Source organism: Pseudorca crassidens, chromosome 12 (assembly GCF_039906515.1).
Source record: "Pseudorca crassidens isolate mPseCra1 chromosome 12, mPseCra1.hap1, whole genome shotgun sequence".
Lineage (NCBI taxonomy): Eukaryota > Metazoa > Chordata > Mammalia > Artiodactyla > Delphinidae > Pseudorca > Pseudorca crassidens.
Window position 1 is genome coordinate 40,223,207 of NC_090307.1, and position 18,279 is coordinate 40,241,485.

The following is an 18,279-nucleotide window of genomic DNA, read 5'->3' on the forward strand; positions in this document are numbered from 1 at the left end:
GCAGAGTAGTGCTTCCCACTCTGGTTGCCCATCAGAATCTACTGTGTGGCTTTGTAAAACCACAGAAGCCCAGAGATTCTGATTTCACTGGAATGAGGCCCAGGCATCCATAGAATATAAAAGTTGTACCAGCAGCAGAGTAGAAGCTGAGTGTGCCAGAGAGAAATAGAGGAGAATTTCCTGACTTTGAACTTGGAGTTGTTCATGATCCCATCTCAGTGCTTTTCCCACAACTCACCCCTCACTGCATAGCGAACAGACCAGAGAAGCCTAGAGAGTGAAGTGACAGGGCCTGGAGGGGGATCTGGAGTGCTGCTTAATGGTGAAGGCTCCAGGCTGGGAGGGGCTTGGCAAGCTGGAGGTCGGAGAGAGCCCCCCTATCTCAGGTTCTTGGGCTTCTCCTCACTCAGGCTCATGGGCTGGGAGATACAGTCCCCAGCACATCTGGGTGGTTTCACCACCCCCTCCCTCGCCTGCCCACAAGCCCATCTGGGTCTCTGGATTTTGACAAACCTGGTCCTTCCCCACCCCTACCAGCATCTGTGAGCTATTTCCCTCGTGGAATTTGGAAATGTTTCTCTCCCCCATTTGTAACAATCTGTCACATCCCATAAACAGTCCCCTGCCAGAGCAGGAGGGAGGGATGGAGGGAAGGGAAGGAAAAAAGTAGTACATTAAAAAAATGAATTTCCCATCTTTAAATGCAGAGTTTGGAGCTGCTGTAACGAGCGAGATCCTTCAAAGTGCTCATTCTTTGGCAGTTACTAATGAGGTCGTTAAGCAGCTAAGTAGAGAGGGGTCTCAGAAAGCTTTTCTCCACGTCCTAGCCCCAGGTAGCATCTCTGCTCTCCCCTTTACTCATCGGGATCATGCTGGAAGCACACAGTGTGGCTTTTACTGCCACAAAACGCCCCTGAAGGGGTGGCTCTCACAAATGGTAGGGACTGGTTATCTCTCGCCCGTGTCACGGTGTTTGCTGAGCACTTGCTACGATCCCGGCGCTGTGCTGGGGGAGCTGCCACAGAAGTCGTGCAGGTTATATTTTGCACAGGACACCGCAACTCTGCCCAGAGGAGAGACATCTTTTTTCTAATTGGCATAAAGGCATTCTGTGGCTGAGCAGCTGGGTAGCCCAAGAGGACAAGCAAGATGTGGCTCTCCCTCCAGGGAGCTCAGGCTGGTGGAGGAGTCAGGCGGAGGGAGCAGTAGGCCACCTGCCAAACGCCACCACTACTGCTACCTCACCACTGGGGGCTCCAGTGTCCACCGTGGGGGAAATCGAGGGATAGGGTTTTGTCCTGGGCAACCCCAGGCGGGAAGGAGCCCGCATCCTTACCCATCTTCAGCTCCCCACTCTGGGCAGTGCCCTCCTGGGCCCAGCTCACCTGCTACCATCCACATGCTCTCTAAGGACCTCTGCCCCAGGACTTTCCCTTGTCCCCCAGAGACCCAGGAGCTATTGTTCTAGTGTAATGTTACTGAGAGGTTCAGGGAAGAGAGCTCAGAAGGGAAATTTGGGGATTCTTCTTGGTCTGCAGGCCCCAAAGCCTGGCACTGCCGTTTAGCTTCGCTGGCCTGGGTCACCGGGCCGATAAGCCTGGATGGTTTCCTTTCTGCCTTGCTGTGTTCACCAGCTTGCCTCAAATGTACTGAGGCTGGATCTGTCCCCACCCATCTCCCTGGGCCCCCAAGGCCAGCCCACTCCCACTTCAGTCATCACTGCCCTTGATCACCAAAGGCAGTGCCCACCACTGGTCTGTGCTGCAGCCATGCTTTTGCCCACCACATCTGCAGACACAACAAAGGCAACAGAAGTGAACCAAGAAGTCCAGCTTCTCTGGGTTGCTTGCCAAAGTATCAGCCCAAGGGCCCCCGCGCACTGGGCAGTAGATGTCCCACTCATGAGATCAGGTGTTAGAAGGTCCTTGGTCTTCTTGTTCTTTGGTGTCTGTGGGCACCGTGGGGCAGATCTATTTGTGTGGTCAGTTCTACTAAGGGCATGCCCAGGAATGAAAGACCTCTGTGCCTCGTGCAAACTCCCTAAGAATTTGGGAGGGGGTCCCTCTGTTTGAGTAGGCATGGGTGGCCCAGGAAGAATGGCAGGATGAGGCCTCCATGCCCTTTCTTTTGCCTAGCTGGGCTCTGCCCCTGAGTCCTGCTAGGGATAAGTGAGGAGGAAACCAGCCTCCTGATAGCCTCTAGCACCCTTGCCCGCTTTCCCACAGCCCTTCTCCAGGGCCAGGTCCCTCAGGTGTCTCCCCACAAGCCCCTCATGGTCAAGCCCTTCTCTGGTGTCTCCTTCCCTGCCCTTCCCAGCCTTCTGCATGAACCACACCTCTCACCCCTGACCCAAGCCAGTGGCAGGCTGCATCCCCCAACCAGGGGAAACAGCTTTCCACCCTACTAAGGGCCCCAGGCTGAGGAAAGGGGAACCCCCATTCAGGGTTCCTGCCTCAGATGCCCTGCCCCAGGACAGAGACCACAGTGGCTGGGGAGGCAGTGCAGCTACAGCCTCATCTCCAGGGGTGTGGTGGGAGAGGAGCTGGTTTGGGTAGGCATCGCTGACCTCTGCCCCCTTGGCTCCCCTGCAGCGCAGAGCCCCACCGCCGCGGACCCCCTGCAGCAGGCCTACGCCGGAGTGCAGCAGTATGCAGGTCGTTAGTATCCACGCGTCCCCTCGGTGGTCCCCCGGCTGTATGCACCTCCCCATGCCTGGGCACCAGTGCCCCCTACCCAGCCAGGCCTGGGCCTAGCACTCTGAGGGAGGGGGGAGCAGGGCAGGACTGGCCAGGAGCTGTGGTAGAAGGAGGGAGTGTTATACTGACAGAGACCCCCCCCCAACCCCCGCCGGGCTCCCTCCCCCTCTGCAGGTGCCCCTTGGCCTTCAGGCAGAGCTTACCTAACCCTAACCCAACACGGCAGTGGTGGGTGGTCCGAACGTGCGATGAGTTGGTGAGCCAGGCTAAGCTTTAACCTTGCTGTGAAGTGACTCATCTTTGAGGCCAGATTTCCCTCCTCCGTGGTGCTGCCAGGGCTGGCTTGTCCAGGAGCACCAAGCCTCCCAGCAGCACTGGGGTGAGGCCGGAGCTAGGTGTCACTGGCTCAGAAAGCACCGATGCCTGGGTTTGAGGGAAGGGAAGCAGTTTCCATCCCTGCCCCCCACCAGCCATACACAGGCAACAGGAGTGGGGCCCGAGCAAGGAGGACAGGGAACAAGGGAGGATAGGCAGCCAGAGGTAGAAAAGAGGAGGGGCGAGCAGATGGCCTTGGGTCACTGAATGGGAAGGTGATGAGCTACCGTAGGAAGCCCAAGGCCAGCTGTCAGCCACGCTTCTCTCCCTCCCCCAGGCTCGGCAACACACAACACACACACACACACACACACACACACACACACACACCACAGTCATCCCCGCCCAGCCAGTGTCCTGCTGTCTGGCCTGGTCAGGGTCCCTCCTTGCTGTGTTTAGGAGCCAGCAGTGTCTCCCCTGAGGGTGACGGAGCTTCCTGGCACCATGGGGACCTGGATAAAGCGGGCTTCTCACATCTGGAGTCCAGGGGAAGCTGTCTCCTTCACCTGCTGAGCTCCCCTGAGCCCCTCTGGGAGCCAGGCCAGGCGGAGGAGGGGGCTAGCCGCTCCTGTCCCACCTCTGGCCCTTTCCAGTTGAATATAGAAAGCATCAGATTTGTTCAACTCAGCCCTCTGCCCCTGGGGAACCACCCGCTGGCAGGGTCCCAGAGGCCAAGCTCACACCTAGGGGGGCTCCCGTCTCCCACACAGGCGCCATCTGAGCGAGACTGAGGGTATGTGGCCGGAGTCAGTCGTGGCTCAGAGAAGGGGGAACCTTGTGGGTTCCAGGCGGTGTGGGGAGATCCTCTCCAGGGCATTCTGATGTTTTTGATTATCCGTTATTATCCACACGTGGGCTGTCCATTGCAGATTAAACTCGCCTCCCCCGTGCACACACGTACACACACACACACACCAGCGCACATACACATCTTCTAGTCTTCCCTTTGCTGCTTCTCCTTCATTACTGCTGAAAACTGGCTTTATCTTAAAAATGCATTTTTTCGCTGGTCTGCTTTTGCTGCTCAACACTGAAATTTCTCTCTTTCCTCCTGCCTCTCACCCTGTCTCTCTCCGTGTCACTGTCACCGTCTCTTGCTCTTGCCTCTTCTCTTTGGCCCTCCAGCAGCCGCCTACCCTGCTGCCTATGGTCAGATAAGCCAGGCCTTTCCTCAGCCACCTCCAATGATCCCCCAGCAACAGAGAGAAGGTGAGTCTGCCAGCGGGGCTCCTACGCCTCTTCCCCCCTTCTCTCCCCAAAGAGGCTGCTCGCCTGGGCCTTTGGCAGGGGTGTTCCGTTGGCAAGGTGACCACATCTGCATTGTGTTGAGGGTGAGAGGAGCTGCGGGACGGTGAGAGGCAGCGCTCTGCAGTCCAAGCGCGGAGGTGCACTGTCACGGGCAGCTCTGTAAACCCAGGTGGAGGGAGGTCAGGAAGGTGGGGTCCCGGAGCAGGCAGGGTCCAAGAATCTCCCCTCCCTCGATGGGCAGCATTTGTCCAGTGGCAAGGAAGGGGAGAAATATGAATGGTCATGGCTGGGGTGGTGGGCGGGAGTGGGGATACCAGTTCATCAGGGACAGAGGTTGTACTTTCCAGGTGAGAAGGAGAGTCAGCTGGAGCTCCCAGGGCAGGACTCCGTGGGCAGGTGAGGGGATGGGGTGCTCCAATGTAGGCCTAGTGAAAGACGGGGATCCTGGAAAGCCACATCTGGAGGCCCTGGTGTGAACAGCAGGGCAGCAAGGCCAGTGGGCCTCGGGAGGCTGGAACCTCGTAAAGAATCTGGGTCCTCCCATTCCAGAGTCCGGAGCCCCGCAGGAGCTGGATAACAGATCCACGCCCGGGGATGCAGGGATGCTCACAGAGCTCGGTTTGATGGGGTCCTGTCTCTCTACCCCGTGAAAAGGGTCAGCCTGCCAGTGAGGCCACCACACCTGCCCATGTAGCCCACGTGGCCAGAGGGTTCCAGTGGGTTCCATATCGCTGGCTCGTAGCCCCTGCGGCAGACTCTCCCAGACCTGTGGGATGCGGGCTAGTCCTGGAAAGGACCCCGGGGTCTGCTGGTCCAAAGCCCTGTGGTCAGACAGGCCCCGAACAGGCCCCAGAGCCTGGATGGTTGAAAGGCTGGTTTTTGAAGCAAACCCTTCTGGGTCTGACTCCCAGCTCAGCCCCTCGTCTCTCAGCCTTGGTGTCCTCACCTGTAAAGTGATGATCATTCCCTAGAGGGGTGTGAGGATCAGACTAGCTTAAGTCTGCCTTCCAGACTCCAGCAGTCGCCTGCGGGTTTCTCACTATGCACACAGCCCTCCCCTCACCAGTTTGTCACCCTCTCCGAAGTTGTACGTGAGGCATTATCTTAGTTCACATGCACCAGGCAGCTCCTGAGACCTGTGTCATCACCTCCCTGGGCCCATGAGGATGAAGCTGCAGGAACCCAGAGGGTGCACGGTGAGGCCCCCTGCTCACTCCTGCAGCCATGCTGCAGCTGCTGCAGCTCCAAGTCACGCCTGGGCCCATTGGTGAAGTGTGGGTGGACGATGGCCCATCAGCCTGCCTCTGCCAGATGGTCCCCTCACTGGGCTGTGGCCCTGGAGCCTGCCCTGCCCCCTCCCTCCTCCCCCCATTGATGCCTTCCAGCACCACATCAGTCAGGTCAGGGCCACAAGCAGCGGGTCCAAGAGTCCAGCATTGCCTGTCCCAGGCCCAGAGCAGAGAGCTGTGCCCAGTGGCCCTTACTGCTCTGTCACCCCACTGGCTTCAGGCTGACCTGCCCTCACCTCGTAGTCAGTGCCCTGTATCACTCTGGCCTGTGGCTCAGAGGTCTCTAAACCCTGCTACACACACACACACACACACACACACACACACACACACACAGACACACACACACACAGACACACACACACACACACACACACACACACAGCTGCAGGTCATTGCTGGTCTGACCAACACATATGACAGCCCCTACCACTGGCCTTAAACACAGTCCCCACCATCTGCTTCCTGCCCCACCCCCTACCTCATACTTTGTACCAACCCTTGAGTCTAGCTCTGAACTCTTTCACATACCTTCTCTCCATCTCCAAGCAGCTTCAGCTACCCCCACCCCTGTGCCCTGCTCTCTAGAGCTGACCCTGTGTGGCCAGTCCCCACTCCAGCCTCCCATCGGGCGGGAGGATCTCCCACTGTTGTCTCCATCCTCCCTGACTTCGGTGCGCTGTGCGAGCAGGCCATGGGAAGCAGTGAGATGTGAACCTAGATCCCTATAGAAGCGCGCTGCATATAAGGGCGAGCTCATGGTGCTGGAAGTGGGGTCCTCGGGGAAATCTGTGGGGTCCTGAAGGATGAGGACTCCCCTCCAGCATGTAGAGATGGGGAGATGGGCATTTGAGGCTGGGAGAACAGCAGGAGCAAAGGCATGGGTGCTGCAAAGTCTGCGGTGAGCCTGGAAATGGGGTGGAGACAGGCTGAGAGTGGGTTGGAGCCAGACCAAAGCCATGTGCAGCATCGCATGAGGCACGAACAAGAAGGCTGTGTTCCTCCAGCCGTGCCAGTAGTTAGCCTCTTTTCACCGTGGTCACCTCCCCTTGTGTCATGCCATTGAAATACCAGGACACACTGGTTGCTGGGCAGGACCCTCCTTCCAGCTCCCTTGTCTTTGAGCTGAGCCTGAAAACAGATGTCTGAAGGCCCTGAGGCTGTCTGACCACAGATCAGCCCAGGTTCCTGTGCCAGGGGCTGCAGTGTGGTCCAGGGCAGTCACTTTCTGTCTCTGGAGCTTCATTTCACCATTTGTCAGGAGTCTGGTTTGGACCAGATTGATCTCCAAAGTCCTGCAGTTATGCCATCTGGGTGCTCTGTAATCTGGGAATTCGGGTTCCGGGGTAGCCCCAGTAGGACAGTGTGTAGGCTCACTGTGGAGGGGTGAGGGGCAGGGGGCTGGGAGTCCCTGTGGGGCTCAGCCGCACACCATGCTGATGGGACTGAGCCTAGAGGTTCTACGCTCGAAGGCTCCTTGTGTCTTTAAGGAGAACAGAAATAACGTCCACACAAAGCAGCTTGCAGAACTTGAACTTGTAGGGAGGGCCCCAAGTTCAAGGCGGGTGTCAGCGTAGGTTGGAGGGGTGGGGGAAGTCTGGAAGAGTTGGGATGGGAGAGGAAGGGAGGCTCGTGCTGGGGGAGGGGAGTAGGAGGACGGGGGGTGGGGGGAAGGCAAATGCCCCTGCCCCTAGAGAGCACCCCCTTCTGGCTGGAGAGAAAGCTTCCCAGACCTACCTGAGAAAGAGCTTCAGACTACAGAATATGGGCTCTGGACTCAGGGAGCCCCAGGAAGGGAGACAGTGTGGGGAGGATCTGGGTGCGACCCTGGAGGAGGTGTGGATTAGATGAGGCCTTCAAGCTGGTTCCTGCTGCAAGGGGACTCACATCTAGCTGGGGACACATTCACAGAGTGTGAACCAGTGAGAACCTGCCATGGTTGGAGGGGAGGGGGTGGGGGCGGGGCCACCAGAGCTTGTGGAATCCGGCCCTGGGACCCCTGGCAGTGGGTGAAAGAGCTCGCTTGCGCCGGTTCTGAAAGCGCCGTCAGCTGGCAGAGCCAGCAGTCCAGGGAGGGGAAGCCGGAGGCCGGGGATGGGCAGATGGTGCAGGACAGGGACCGGGGCCGAGGAGGTCATTGGTTCAGAGGGAGGCTTTGGTGGTCAGAGGACTCTTAGCTATCAGCTGTGAACCTCAAGGGGGTGCAGATAGATGGAGGAAGTTAGGAGAGCGGGAGGGGAAAGGAGAGGAAGCAAAGGGCAGAGAGATTCCAGAGCTGATGATTTGCTCCAGAACCAGGTGATCTGGCAGCCTCACGCGTCCCAGAGAACCAGGGTGCTGGCTGTGAAAGCCACACAGCAGCCCACATCGGTGCCTTACAGTCTTCACTCTTAAGCTCCTGCCTAGTTTCTACCAGCCTCTGATCAGCACCTCGTTCTTATCCAACTCTTAGCAAGTGCAGCTGTTTCCTCTGCATGTCCTCCATAGGCTGGAAACAAACATTGGAATGTCCACACTTTAGAAGGTTAAGTTATCTGTGGCATGCTCTATTTTAGATGGCAGGAAAAAGACGAAGGAGCTTGGAGAGATTTCCCATTCAGAGTTAAAACTGAGCATTTTGGTCATTTAAAAAGAAACATGTGAATCTTCAGCTATCTGCAAATTTCAGAAATCCAAAGACGTCAGCGGGGTTCAGGGTTTCTGGGGCACTGAGATGAATGATAGGTAGGTAGAGAGAGAGGAGGGCACAGACTATGGAGGCAGACAGCCTGGGCCTGGGTTCATATCCTGGCTCCATTGCCTACTAGCTATGTGACTTGGCAGGTGACTTAACCTCTCTGGCCTCAGTTTTCTCTTCTGTGAAGTGAGAATGACAACAGCCTCAGGGCTGCTGTAAGGATTAAGTGAATTAACATCCACGTGAAGTGTGTAGAGCAGCCTGGCATGTAATTCGTGCTACAGAAGTGGCAGGGCTGTTACTGCTGTAATGAAACGGGAAGACTTACACCATAAGGCTCGTGGTACCCTGGCTTGTGGGTATCCCATCACGGAGCCTTGCAGTGAAGCCCCTTCTGCTCACCTAGCTTGCTGGAGGAGGTGGGGTCAATCTTGGTTTCCACCTCCAAGATCAGGGCTGACTTTAAGGTTCGGGGTAGCAGAGGGTAGGGCCGTTAGGGACCAGATGGGAAGCAGGGGCTGCTGGCCACGAGGAGGATGGGGATTCCAGGCCCCAGAGTCCTGCCTCTGGGGGCTGAAGCGAGGCTTCCAGAGGCCCCAGCACCACAGGCATGGCTGCCCCCAGGGCAGCTCCCTCTGACGTCCCCTGAGCAGGGTCCCAGCAGGTCTCCCTACCCCTGCCTCTTCTCAGCATCTCCCCTCCATGACTGATCAGGCCTTGGCACGTTCACCCCATTCACTGGTTGACTCCACCCCTGGAGCCCTAGAGTTGCAAGGCACCCTGTTATGGACCCATTTTTCAGAAAAGGTCACTGAGGCGCAGAGAAGTTCCGTGACTTGCCCAAGGGCAGAGCGGAGACCAGAGTTCAGACCCGGGGCTCAGCAGCCCCCCGCTTTCCGTGGCCACTTTTGGATCTTGAATGAGACTCCCCCTCCTAACCTCGCCCCCACCCCTCCCTGCTGCCGCTGCCTAACTCGCTCACCTCTCCTCTGTCTCTCTCTTCCCCCACCCCGCCATCCCTCCTCCCCCGCCCCCCCCCTCACCGCAGGGCCCGAGGGCTGTAACCTGTTCATCTACCATCTGCCCCAGGAGTTTGGGGACGCTGAGCTGATGCAGATGTTCCTCCCTTTCGGTAATGTCATCTCCTCGAAAGTGTTTGTGGATCGGGCGACTAACCAAAGTAAATGCTTTGGTGGGTAAAGATAACAAACCAACTTCACCTAGGACAGGGTGGTGCTCGCACCAATTTACCGGTGTCCAACTGCTTTTAACCTGCTCCTTCACATCGGCCCCACCCCCCAAGTGCTCCCTGTGCCCAGCCTCCAGCCTCCACCTCTCACCCCTCTTCTCTCTTCTGTTCTTTTGGCTTCTTGGCTTTCTCTGCCCACCCCCCACCCCATCCAGCCCCCCTACCCCCTGTCCCAGTCCAAGAGATAGTCTCTTCTCCCAGGCAAAAAGTTCCATTCCCACCGACTGAGAAGGGGAAGGGACCCACCTTGGGCAGGGGTGGAAGGGCAGGGAGCAGAGCCTGGCGACACCCATTCTCCCAGCGCCCCTCTCCTCTCAAGGCCACAGTGGCCCCGGGGTAAAAGCCAGGCATGATCCTTGGGGTGGGAGGTCCGCCCAGCCGAGGCCCCTACCCCGCCGGCCCCTTGGCCTCCTCTGTCCATCTCTCTGTCCTGCCCCTGACCCCGTTCTCTGTCTACCCTGCTCTTTGCTCCCCTCCTGCCATCCAATGAACCCTCCTCCCCCTACCTACCCCCTCAGGCCACGAGAGCCAAATTGTTGAGGAATCAGGAAGAGGAAACTGGTTCCTGCCCTCAGGAAGCCTCAGGTCTGAGCTTAGATGAAAATCACATCTATTCAACAGCAGTGAAATCAGCGAGGCACCAAGTAATGGAGGAAGGAGAAAGGCAGGTGGATGCAAACAGACAAAAAGGAAGGGGAGGAAATTCCAGGCAGGGGGAATGGAATGGATGAGGGCATGGGGGCTGGGATGAGAAGAGTCAAAGGTCAGTGAACGAGGAAGCAGGAGGCTTTGGGGAGAAAGGAGGGTTCAGGGGAGACCAGCTGTGAGGGTGGGCCTGTGCTGGGGAGGGTTTCAACCATTCAGGTGAAGATGCTTCAGGTGGTGTGATAGGTAGTGGAAGATGGTGGGAGTAACAGGATGAAGTACTTCTGGTAAATTCTCCTGGGCAGGGTGTTAGATAGGAGACGAAGGACTTGGGAGGATCTAGGAGTATGGTTATCATATAAAACACAGGATGCCCGGTTAAATCAGAACTTTGGATAAACAATGGATACATTTTTAGCATACGTATATCCCAAATATTACGTGTAATATGTCCCATGCAATATTGGGGATATACTTATACTAAAAAAGTAATTCATTGTTTATCTGAAATTCCAATTCATCTGGGCATCCTGAGTTTCAGTTTGCTTCCAACCTCCTGGAAACCCACCTCATCCCCCCACCTCTCCTCTCCACTCCTCCTTAGCCCCGCTCCCACCTCTTCTGCCTCCATGGGAGCTTCTTTCTGGGGCCAGACCCACTCATGATTCCCCAAGGATTGAGGAGTCCAGTCCCCAAGGATTGAGGAGTCCAGTCCCCAGAGCTGAGTCAGCCAGAGGCTCAGAATCTCCAGGCTGACCCCCAGATTCTGGGGCTGTGAGGACAGAATAGGATCCTGCTTTGGCCAGGGAACCTGGGTCCCACCTTGGGTGTGGGGAGGGGGAGAAGGTACAGAAATGCAGAAGCACCAGGAAGCACATGTTAAGGAGATTCCAGTTTGGAGACCAGGAGGGGCTTCCAGGACCAGGAGGGGCTTCAGGGTGGAAAGCATGTTCCCCAAGACAGTCAAGATCTTTGCACATTGTCCTTTCCCCTCTGGCAGCTGCCACTGAAAATCTGTGGCATATCAGTGGCACAGAGTTGCCCCAGCAGCTCATTTCTCTGGGGGATGGGAAAACAAGGCAAAAGGAAAAGACCAGGTTGCACCCCTCCACTGTTTGACTGGTGTTTCTTCTGACGAATTACATTATGTATGTAAAAACGACAAACTGGAGATCAGCTGCCTTTGCTCTCTAAGTAAGCCTCAGATGTTCCATAAATCAGAAGAAAACTGTGAAGAGCCCAGAACATGCTGGGCCCCGGGGCTGGAGTGCGTTTGACTCCCTGGAGTCAGCCCCGGACTACCCTTGCCATTAGCTCCTTCAAGTCCTCCAGCAAAGGCTTTCGCCCTGCTGCTTCTGGGAGTCCACGCCCACCTACCTCTACTCTGGCTCTTTCCTCTCTTCCTGAACAAACGGCTAGCGCTGAACATCCACTGGCCTTGAAAAAGGACAGGCTCCCGCCAAGCTGGCTGGCCCAGTGGCTCCTCCTTCAGGCTCTTGGGTTCCCTCCCTCGCTCTGGCAGCCGAGCCTGTGCAGCTCTCCCCAGCACGCACTCATGGGCAAGTTTACTCTCTGGGCCTCAGTGTCCTTATTTGTGGAATGGGGATTTCAGCAGTCAGCTCTCAGCAGTGCTGTGAAGGTCATACGAGATGGTGCACGTGAGGGACCTGGCCAGAGCGGACCCTCAGGAGGTGCTAGGGTCCCCTTTATTCCCCAAAGGAAGGGCCATTTTTCTGCACACGTGGTCCTCTGTTTAAGTGAACTCCTTAAAGGCCCCACGTGCTCTTTATAAGCATAAACAGAATCTTTCAGAGGCCGTCGTGAACATATGTGCAGCACAGATGGTTTCTGCATTGGAAGACGGGCTGGAGGGCCACCAGGAGGGCATCCTACCTGCACAGCCTCCCACGGTCTGGAAGGCAGAAACCTCGGGAGTGGGAGGAATGGGGCAGGGGCTTCTGAGAGAAGGGACACAGCCCTGGAAACCGTGAACATGGGAGATGGTGCCTAGAGCCTTGCTGAGGCGGGGCCAGCAGGGGAGATGCTCCTTGCCCTGACTGCTAGCCAGTTAACAAAACTAGTTCAGGAAGAAAAGTTCCTTGAGCCCGGAATCCTTCCCAACCCCCAGGCTTCCAGAAACTCAACCCGAAGGCTGGGCTTCTTCCCTCCTCCAGGACCCTCTCTCTCCCTTTACACCTCCACCCTAGACAGCATCTCCAGCCGTTTTTATCTTTCTCCCATCTCTTCCCCACTTTGCTCGTATTTGTTCATTTGTGGGGGGAACTGCCACCCACAGTTCGGCTATCTTGTCCCAGGAGGAAGAGAGGCGTTTAGTTTGCCCACCCTCTTTAATCTGGGGGAGAGCAGTATAACAGATGCACCATTCACGCATTTGAAAACTGCTCTGCTGACAGCTCGATTTAGTCATCAGTCAGAGAAGTTGGTAGGGAAGGGATGGGCCAGGAGGGCATGAGAGGGGGAGGTGGAAAGATGACTCACATTGATTTCCAACTACGGATAATCAGAAATCTCTCCTATGTGTTTTCGCCCATAGATTAATACATAGATGTAGGTTATGTTGCCCTGGGCCCATCTCTGACCAATCTCATCCGAGCTCACATGCTACCACTCTTGGGTACACTCACATGCGTGTACACACACCCCTCCCCCATCTTTGATGGTGCATGGCCTCCAGAGAAAATGCACACAAATGCAGGAAGGAGAAAGAGAAAAGAGGCCGGTGGAGGCAGTGTCTGGGGCGGAGGTAAAAGGGCCACCACACAGGGAGAGTAAGGGAGGGGTCACAGGCAGGCCCAAGGTACCACAGACAATTAACCGAGAAAGCAGCTTTCTACATCAACGGAGTCTGTCCACCTATCCCTTATATATCTAATGGCCGTTTGGAGATGAGCACCCCAAATGAAGTGCATTTGCAGGATTGCCTGGGAACTTCGCCAAGCTTAGTTTCATATATTTTGCAGGATCTAAGCCCATTTTACAGGAGAAAAGGCCTTTAAAGTCAAATAAATTCCAGGAAATACTAGGTTAAACAAAGACATAAAGAAGAGAGAAATTGGGGTGGTAGAGGGATGTTTTTATTTGTTAATGTGCCATGAACTGTCCCAGAGGGGCCTGGTTGTAAATTTGCTTGACCACCAAAGGCCCTTTCTCAGGGAGCACCTTTTAGGGCCATTTTTGGGAAATGCTGATGTAGTGTAGTCTATAAGGAGATGCATTCGAAGTTCCAAAAGGTGACTTCTAAATCAGCTTTGGGAACCTAATCCATTCCCACCTGGGAACTGCTTGTTTCAGAAGGTGACTGGGAGCCATGGATGGTTCTATATCCTGTCCTGGGATATTGGGAGGAGTGAACACGTGAAAAGCACTTCTGCAGTCTGTAGTACACGGAGAAGGCGCTTAGCTAACTTTCGCTAATAGGGTCAATTTGTACTATTATTGTTATACCATTAGTAGTGTTACGAGGGATTCACATCAATGGGTGCGTGCTTAGTCCGGGGCAAGAGCCCCTGCTCCCAGGGTGGAGTTTTACTAAATGACAGGATGGTGCAGACGGCCCCTGGGAGCGAGGTGGCTGGTTAATGTGAGCCGGTGTGGACTGGCCCCGGTGGCGGTGGCCACCCGGAGCCTGTCTGGGGGCAGCCTCGGCAGGGACGCAGCGGGAGGAGGGGCGGCGGGGACCCTGCCTCTGCCCTGCCCCGCGGCCGAGCGGCACTCGCGAGGGGGGCGGCCGGAATCGGCGGCGGCGAAGTTCGCTCCGTGGCGCCTCCCCTCCCTCCCCTCGCACTCCTCTCTCTCCCCAGGCCGGCACCCCGTGCCCTCCCGCTGCCAGGCCCCCTCCTGTCAGGGAGGACAGTGTCCAATAAACTCCTCCACCCGCAGGTGTGTCCGCCCTCTCCCACCGCAGGCAGGGGCTGAGGTGCCGGGGCCGGCGCGGGTGGGGGGCGGGCGCCTCTCCGAGCCCCGCCGCGCCGCGGGCGCCCCGCCTGGGGGAGAGGGCGTGCGGGACAGCGGCGCCGCCCAGAGCCGAGGTGGAGCCGGGGCGGCCCGGCCCGGGGCCGCGCGGGTCGGGGAGCCGGGAGCCTCAGCAGCGCCCGCCGCCGAAGGGTCCGCAAGCACGCGGGCAGTGTGGGGGGGGCACTAGGCCGGGACGGGGACGGGGGCGGGGGCCCCGAGGGGGAGGAGCCTTGAGCCCCGTCCCCGCCCGGAGGCGCGGCGGGAGCGGGGAGACACCGCCGCCCGCCCCGCCCCGCCCCGCCCTCGGCCCCACGGACCTTCTCCGCCCCCGCCCCCTCCCGGCCGGGGCGGCCCCGTGGAAACCCAGGCCCTCGTCCCTCGTGTCTCGCCAGGCTTCGTGAGCTTCGACAACCCGGCCAGCGCGCAGACCGCCATCCAGGCCATGAACGGCTTCCAGATCGGCATGAAGAGGCTCAAGGTGCAGCTGAAGCGGCCCAAAGACGCCAATCGCCCGTACTGAGTGCAGGCGGGAGCGTCCCCCGGGGGAGACCAGGACTCGCACAGGTAACCGGGGTCGGCCGGGGCGCGGGGACGGGGGGTTGGGGAGGTTGATACCGGACGGACCCGCCGCCTCCCCTGGCCTCTGTGGGCCGGACGGAGCTTCGCTGTGCCTTGGACCCGCTGCGCCCGGCTCGACCTGCTCCTCGCCCGGTGCCTAGGGGGCAGGCGCAGAGCTGTGGTCACCCCGTCAGAAATGGGTATGACCATCCCCCTGCCGCAGAGCTAAGAGGAGCAGGAGTGAGGGAACCGGTCTGAGAAGGTCTACACCGGCAATTTTGTTTGCCAGAAAACCCTGGGGTGAGCAGATGGCAAGCTCAGGGCTGGGAGAGTTTGGGGGAGGAGTAGGCCCTGTGGGGAGCTGTAGGCCTGTGCTGGGGCCTTCTCCCAGACTCCCTGGCTCTCCCCTTCCCAGCTCTCTTGCCTGAAGGGCTGGTGGCTTTTAGACACTTGACCTCTTCACCCCTTCAATTCCCCGCAGCTCAGTCTGGAGAGGAGGGACAGGACTTTTCAAAGGGAACTTTACCAAAAAACAAAACAGGATGGGACAGAAGGTGAGGAGGGTGATGGTATGGGACTGGGGCCACTTACCCCACCCTCTTTACAGAGGCCATGATGAGTGGGCAGGTGTCACCTTTCCCTCCTCTGTCTGGGTCCTGCCTTACAGTTGAAGGCACAGTCGGCCACTCCTCTTCCAGGCCATGTGCTCCCCTGGGTGAAGCAGCTTCCTGGGGAAGGGGGGAGGGAGGAGATGTGCCTGGCCATCAAAGTCCACCCCCAGCCTGGTTTCTCCCATTGAGGTACGCTCCACCCGTCCCAGCTGGTTCATAGTCCAGGCGAGGCTGCCCAGTCCTCCGCTGCTTCAGCAGTACCGTGTGCCAGGTACTGTTAGGTACTCAGCATGAGTAAGACTAATGAGAATCCTTGTCATTAGCAGGGGAGGCAGACAACAAACAAGGACAGAGGATCAAAGAGTAAATTATATAGTGTGTCAAAATTGTTGGCTACAGTTAAATCAGGTAGTCAGGGTAGGCCTTGTTGAGGAAGTGACATCTGAGCAAAGGTTTGAAGAAGGGGAGGCAGGGAGCCACGCCAGGGTTTGGCTGTTCGCTCGGTCCTCGCGCCCAAGGAACAGGCAGTGCACAGGCTCCAAGGTGTGGGCAATGCGGTGTGTTCAAGGACCAGCAGGAGGCCAGGGTGACTGGAGGAGAGCGAGCACGGGGGCGGGGGGGTGTAGTGGAAAAGGAGATCCCAGAGGTGAGGAGGGCCACCTCGTGTAGGACCTACACGTTGCATGGACTTCGGCCTCTCCTCAGAAATGGGGGGCTCGGGGGGAGCCACTGGAGAGCTCCGCACAGAAGAGTGATGTCATTAACTTGCATTTCAGGAGGCTCGCTGGCTGCCGTGTTGATAGATCGTAGGGTCCAAAGCAGAGGCCTAGCGCTGGGACCGCTCAGTCCAGGGTGACAGCAGTCGACGTGGTGTGAGGGAGTTGGTGCCGTTTGTAAGGAATTAGAGGGGATGTGAGAGAAAGAGGCATCAAGGATGACGCTTAGCTTTTGGCCCGAGTAACTGGAAGAGCAGAGTTGTCGTGGTCTGAGATGGAGAGGGATTGGGAGAAAGGTGAGGCACGTGACAGTTACACATCCGAGTGGAGGGCCAGAGTCTGGAGTTTGGGAGGGAGGTCTCCAGCTTCCCAGTCTCCTCTCAAATCCCACCGCTGCCAGCAGGACCCCCTTCATCCACCCAGGAGCAGCCACACTCACCTTCTCTTGAAGAGGGTGCTTGAGCCTCTACTCGCTGCAGAGCTAGAAGAGCAGCGTCCGCCTCTCATGCTTCCTCAGTTCCGGCCCCTGTCCGTCTTTGGTCTGTGTGAAATGCACACGCACATGTTTGTTCAGAGCGTGGGCACTTTCCTGTGCCAGATGCTGGCTCAGTGCCGGGATGCCGAGACGCATGGTCACCGTGCTGCCCGCGTGGAGCTTCCAGCTCTGTGCTCACACCGACACGGTGGCAGCCAGCCAATGGGTACATTTCCATACGAGGGGAGGGACAGTGCAGTGAAAGCAGCCCTTTCGCGACATGGAGCACTTTTCTTAAACAGGCTTAGCTCTGCCACTAAGGCATGACCTGGGTCAAGGTGCTTTCCCTCTTGGGCTTCCATTTCTTCAGTGATGAAACCCAGGCATTGGAGCCATCAGAGGACTTTTAAGGAGGCGGCATGCTCCAGTGTCATGCCCTGAGATTCTGAGGGGCCCCTGTGGGTATGTTTTGTGGCTCCCCCCAAAACAGCTTGTCTTAGCCTCCTAGACCTTGATGCAGCTAAAACTCCAAGAAAGGAGGGAACATCTAGGTCAGAGAAATTCCCAGATGAAGGGGTGAGGACGGCAGACTTGTGGTTTGGGACAGAAGGTAAGAAGTGGCCCTCAGGGTAGAACCAGTTAGCAGTCATGATTGGGGTGGGGGCTTGAGAGGAGTGGCCAAAAGAGCAGAGTGGTTCTTCCACCAGGGAATACAAAGGCCAGAAAGATGAGAACCACAGACTTTCACACTGCGCTTACCATGCAAGAGACAGTTCTTGTAGGTGACCACTCTAAGACATACCTGTATACTTGTAGCTGCCTATGAGGTAGGCAGTGTTATTATTCCCATTTTACAGATGGAGCACAGACAGATTAAGTCACTTGCTAATCAGCTCCTGAGCTGTAGAGTCATGATATGAAGGGGGAGTGGTTACTTCCAGAGGCTGAGCTCTTAACCCCTTCAAGTAAGGAGATGGATAAACCCCCCTCTGCTATCTTCACCTCACCCCTCCTACCCCAGAGTGTCCTGAATATCAGAGGGGACACATCAGGACCTCTCACTTCTCTGGGGTCAGCCATCTGACTAGCCCCCCACTAGGCAGTCTTCTAAAAAACTGTGAGCTCGCGTAGCTCCTACAGTAAAGTTGACCTTTCAGCTCCATTCACAGGATTTTAACAAATGGTGCATTCAGGTTCCCAACCCAAGACTGTTAGAGGGTGTAACAGAAGGCAGGTGTCATAGGGCCAGGCTCGGGGAGTGCCGTGGGCACTGGCTGCTGCCAGTAAGAGCGGGAGGAAACAGCACGCAAAAGCAGCTTAAAAACTGCATGATTTTACAGGCCAGCAAAGGATGTTTACAGATGATGGGTCCTAGTTGCTCGGAAGGGCGGGGCTCGCCTAAGCAGGGGCTCAGGGGCCATAGTTAGGTGTGACTAGGCACCGGGAGGGTGGTCTCATGGCCGGTGGTGAAGACATAAGGCAAATAGGTGGCCAGGTCAGAACTGGAGTGAGGGGGTTCTGGGGAAGGAGAGGGCCCCTGGCAGGGCAGCCGTGGGGAGGGGGAGCGTGGTTGGGCTTTGGTTCCGTAAAATGAGGCCTGGGTAGGGTGGGGTCTGCGCACCCTGATGGATGGGAGCGTGGGTTCCTAGCTTCATTGCTGCCCCTGCCCCTCATCTTGCGCTAAGATGGGAGTTTCTCCCAGAAATCTTTACGGGGAAACTAAGAGGAAGGAAACAAAGGCAGGGAAAGTGGGCAGAAACACGAA

General features: G+C 57.2%; 1 protein-coding gene across 50 annotated transcripts in view; it reads left to right on the forward strand.

Moving 5' to 3' along the window:
• CELF4 (CUGBP Elav-like family member 4) overlaps positions 1-18,279 on the forward strand; it is a 299,450-nt gene that overhangs the window by 274,196 nt on the left and 6,975 nt on the right. For 6 of the 50 annotated variants that reach the window (XM_067699235.1, XM_067699231.1, XM_067699230.1 and 3 more), the window contains exons 9-12: positions 2,592-2,657; positions 4,197-4,280; positions 9,334-9,477; positions 14,547-14,718. In XM_067699235.1, coding sequence (XP_067555336.1) covers positions 2,592-2,657; positions 4,197-4,280; positions 9,334-9,477; positions 14,547-14,674 — 422 coding nt within the window. In that variant the 3' untranslated portion in view covers positions 14,675-14,718. Of the gene's footprint in view, positions 1-2,591; positions 2,658-4,196; positions 4,281-9,333; positions 9,478-14,000; positions 14,080-14,546; positions 14,719-18,279 lie in introns of all 50 variants that reach the window. The other 44 variants (XM_067699247.1, XM_067699250.1, XM_067699255.1 and 41 more) reach the window with 14 other exon arrangements.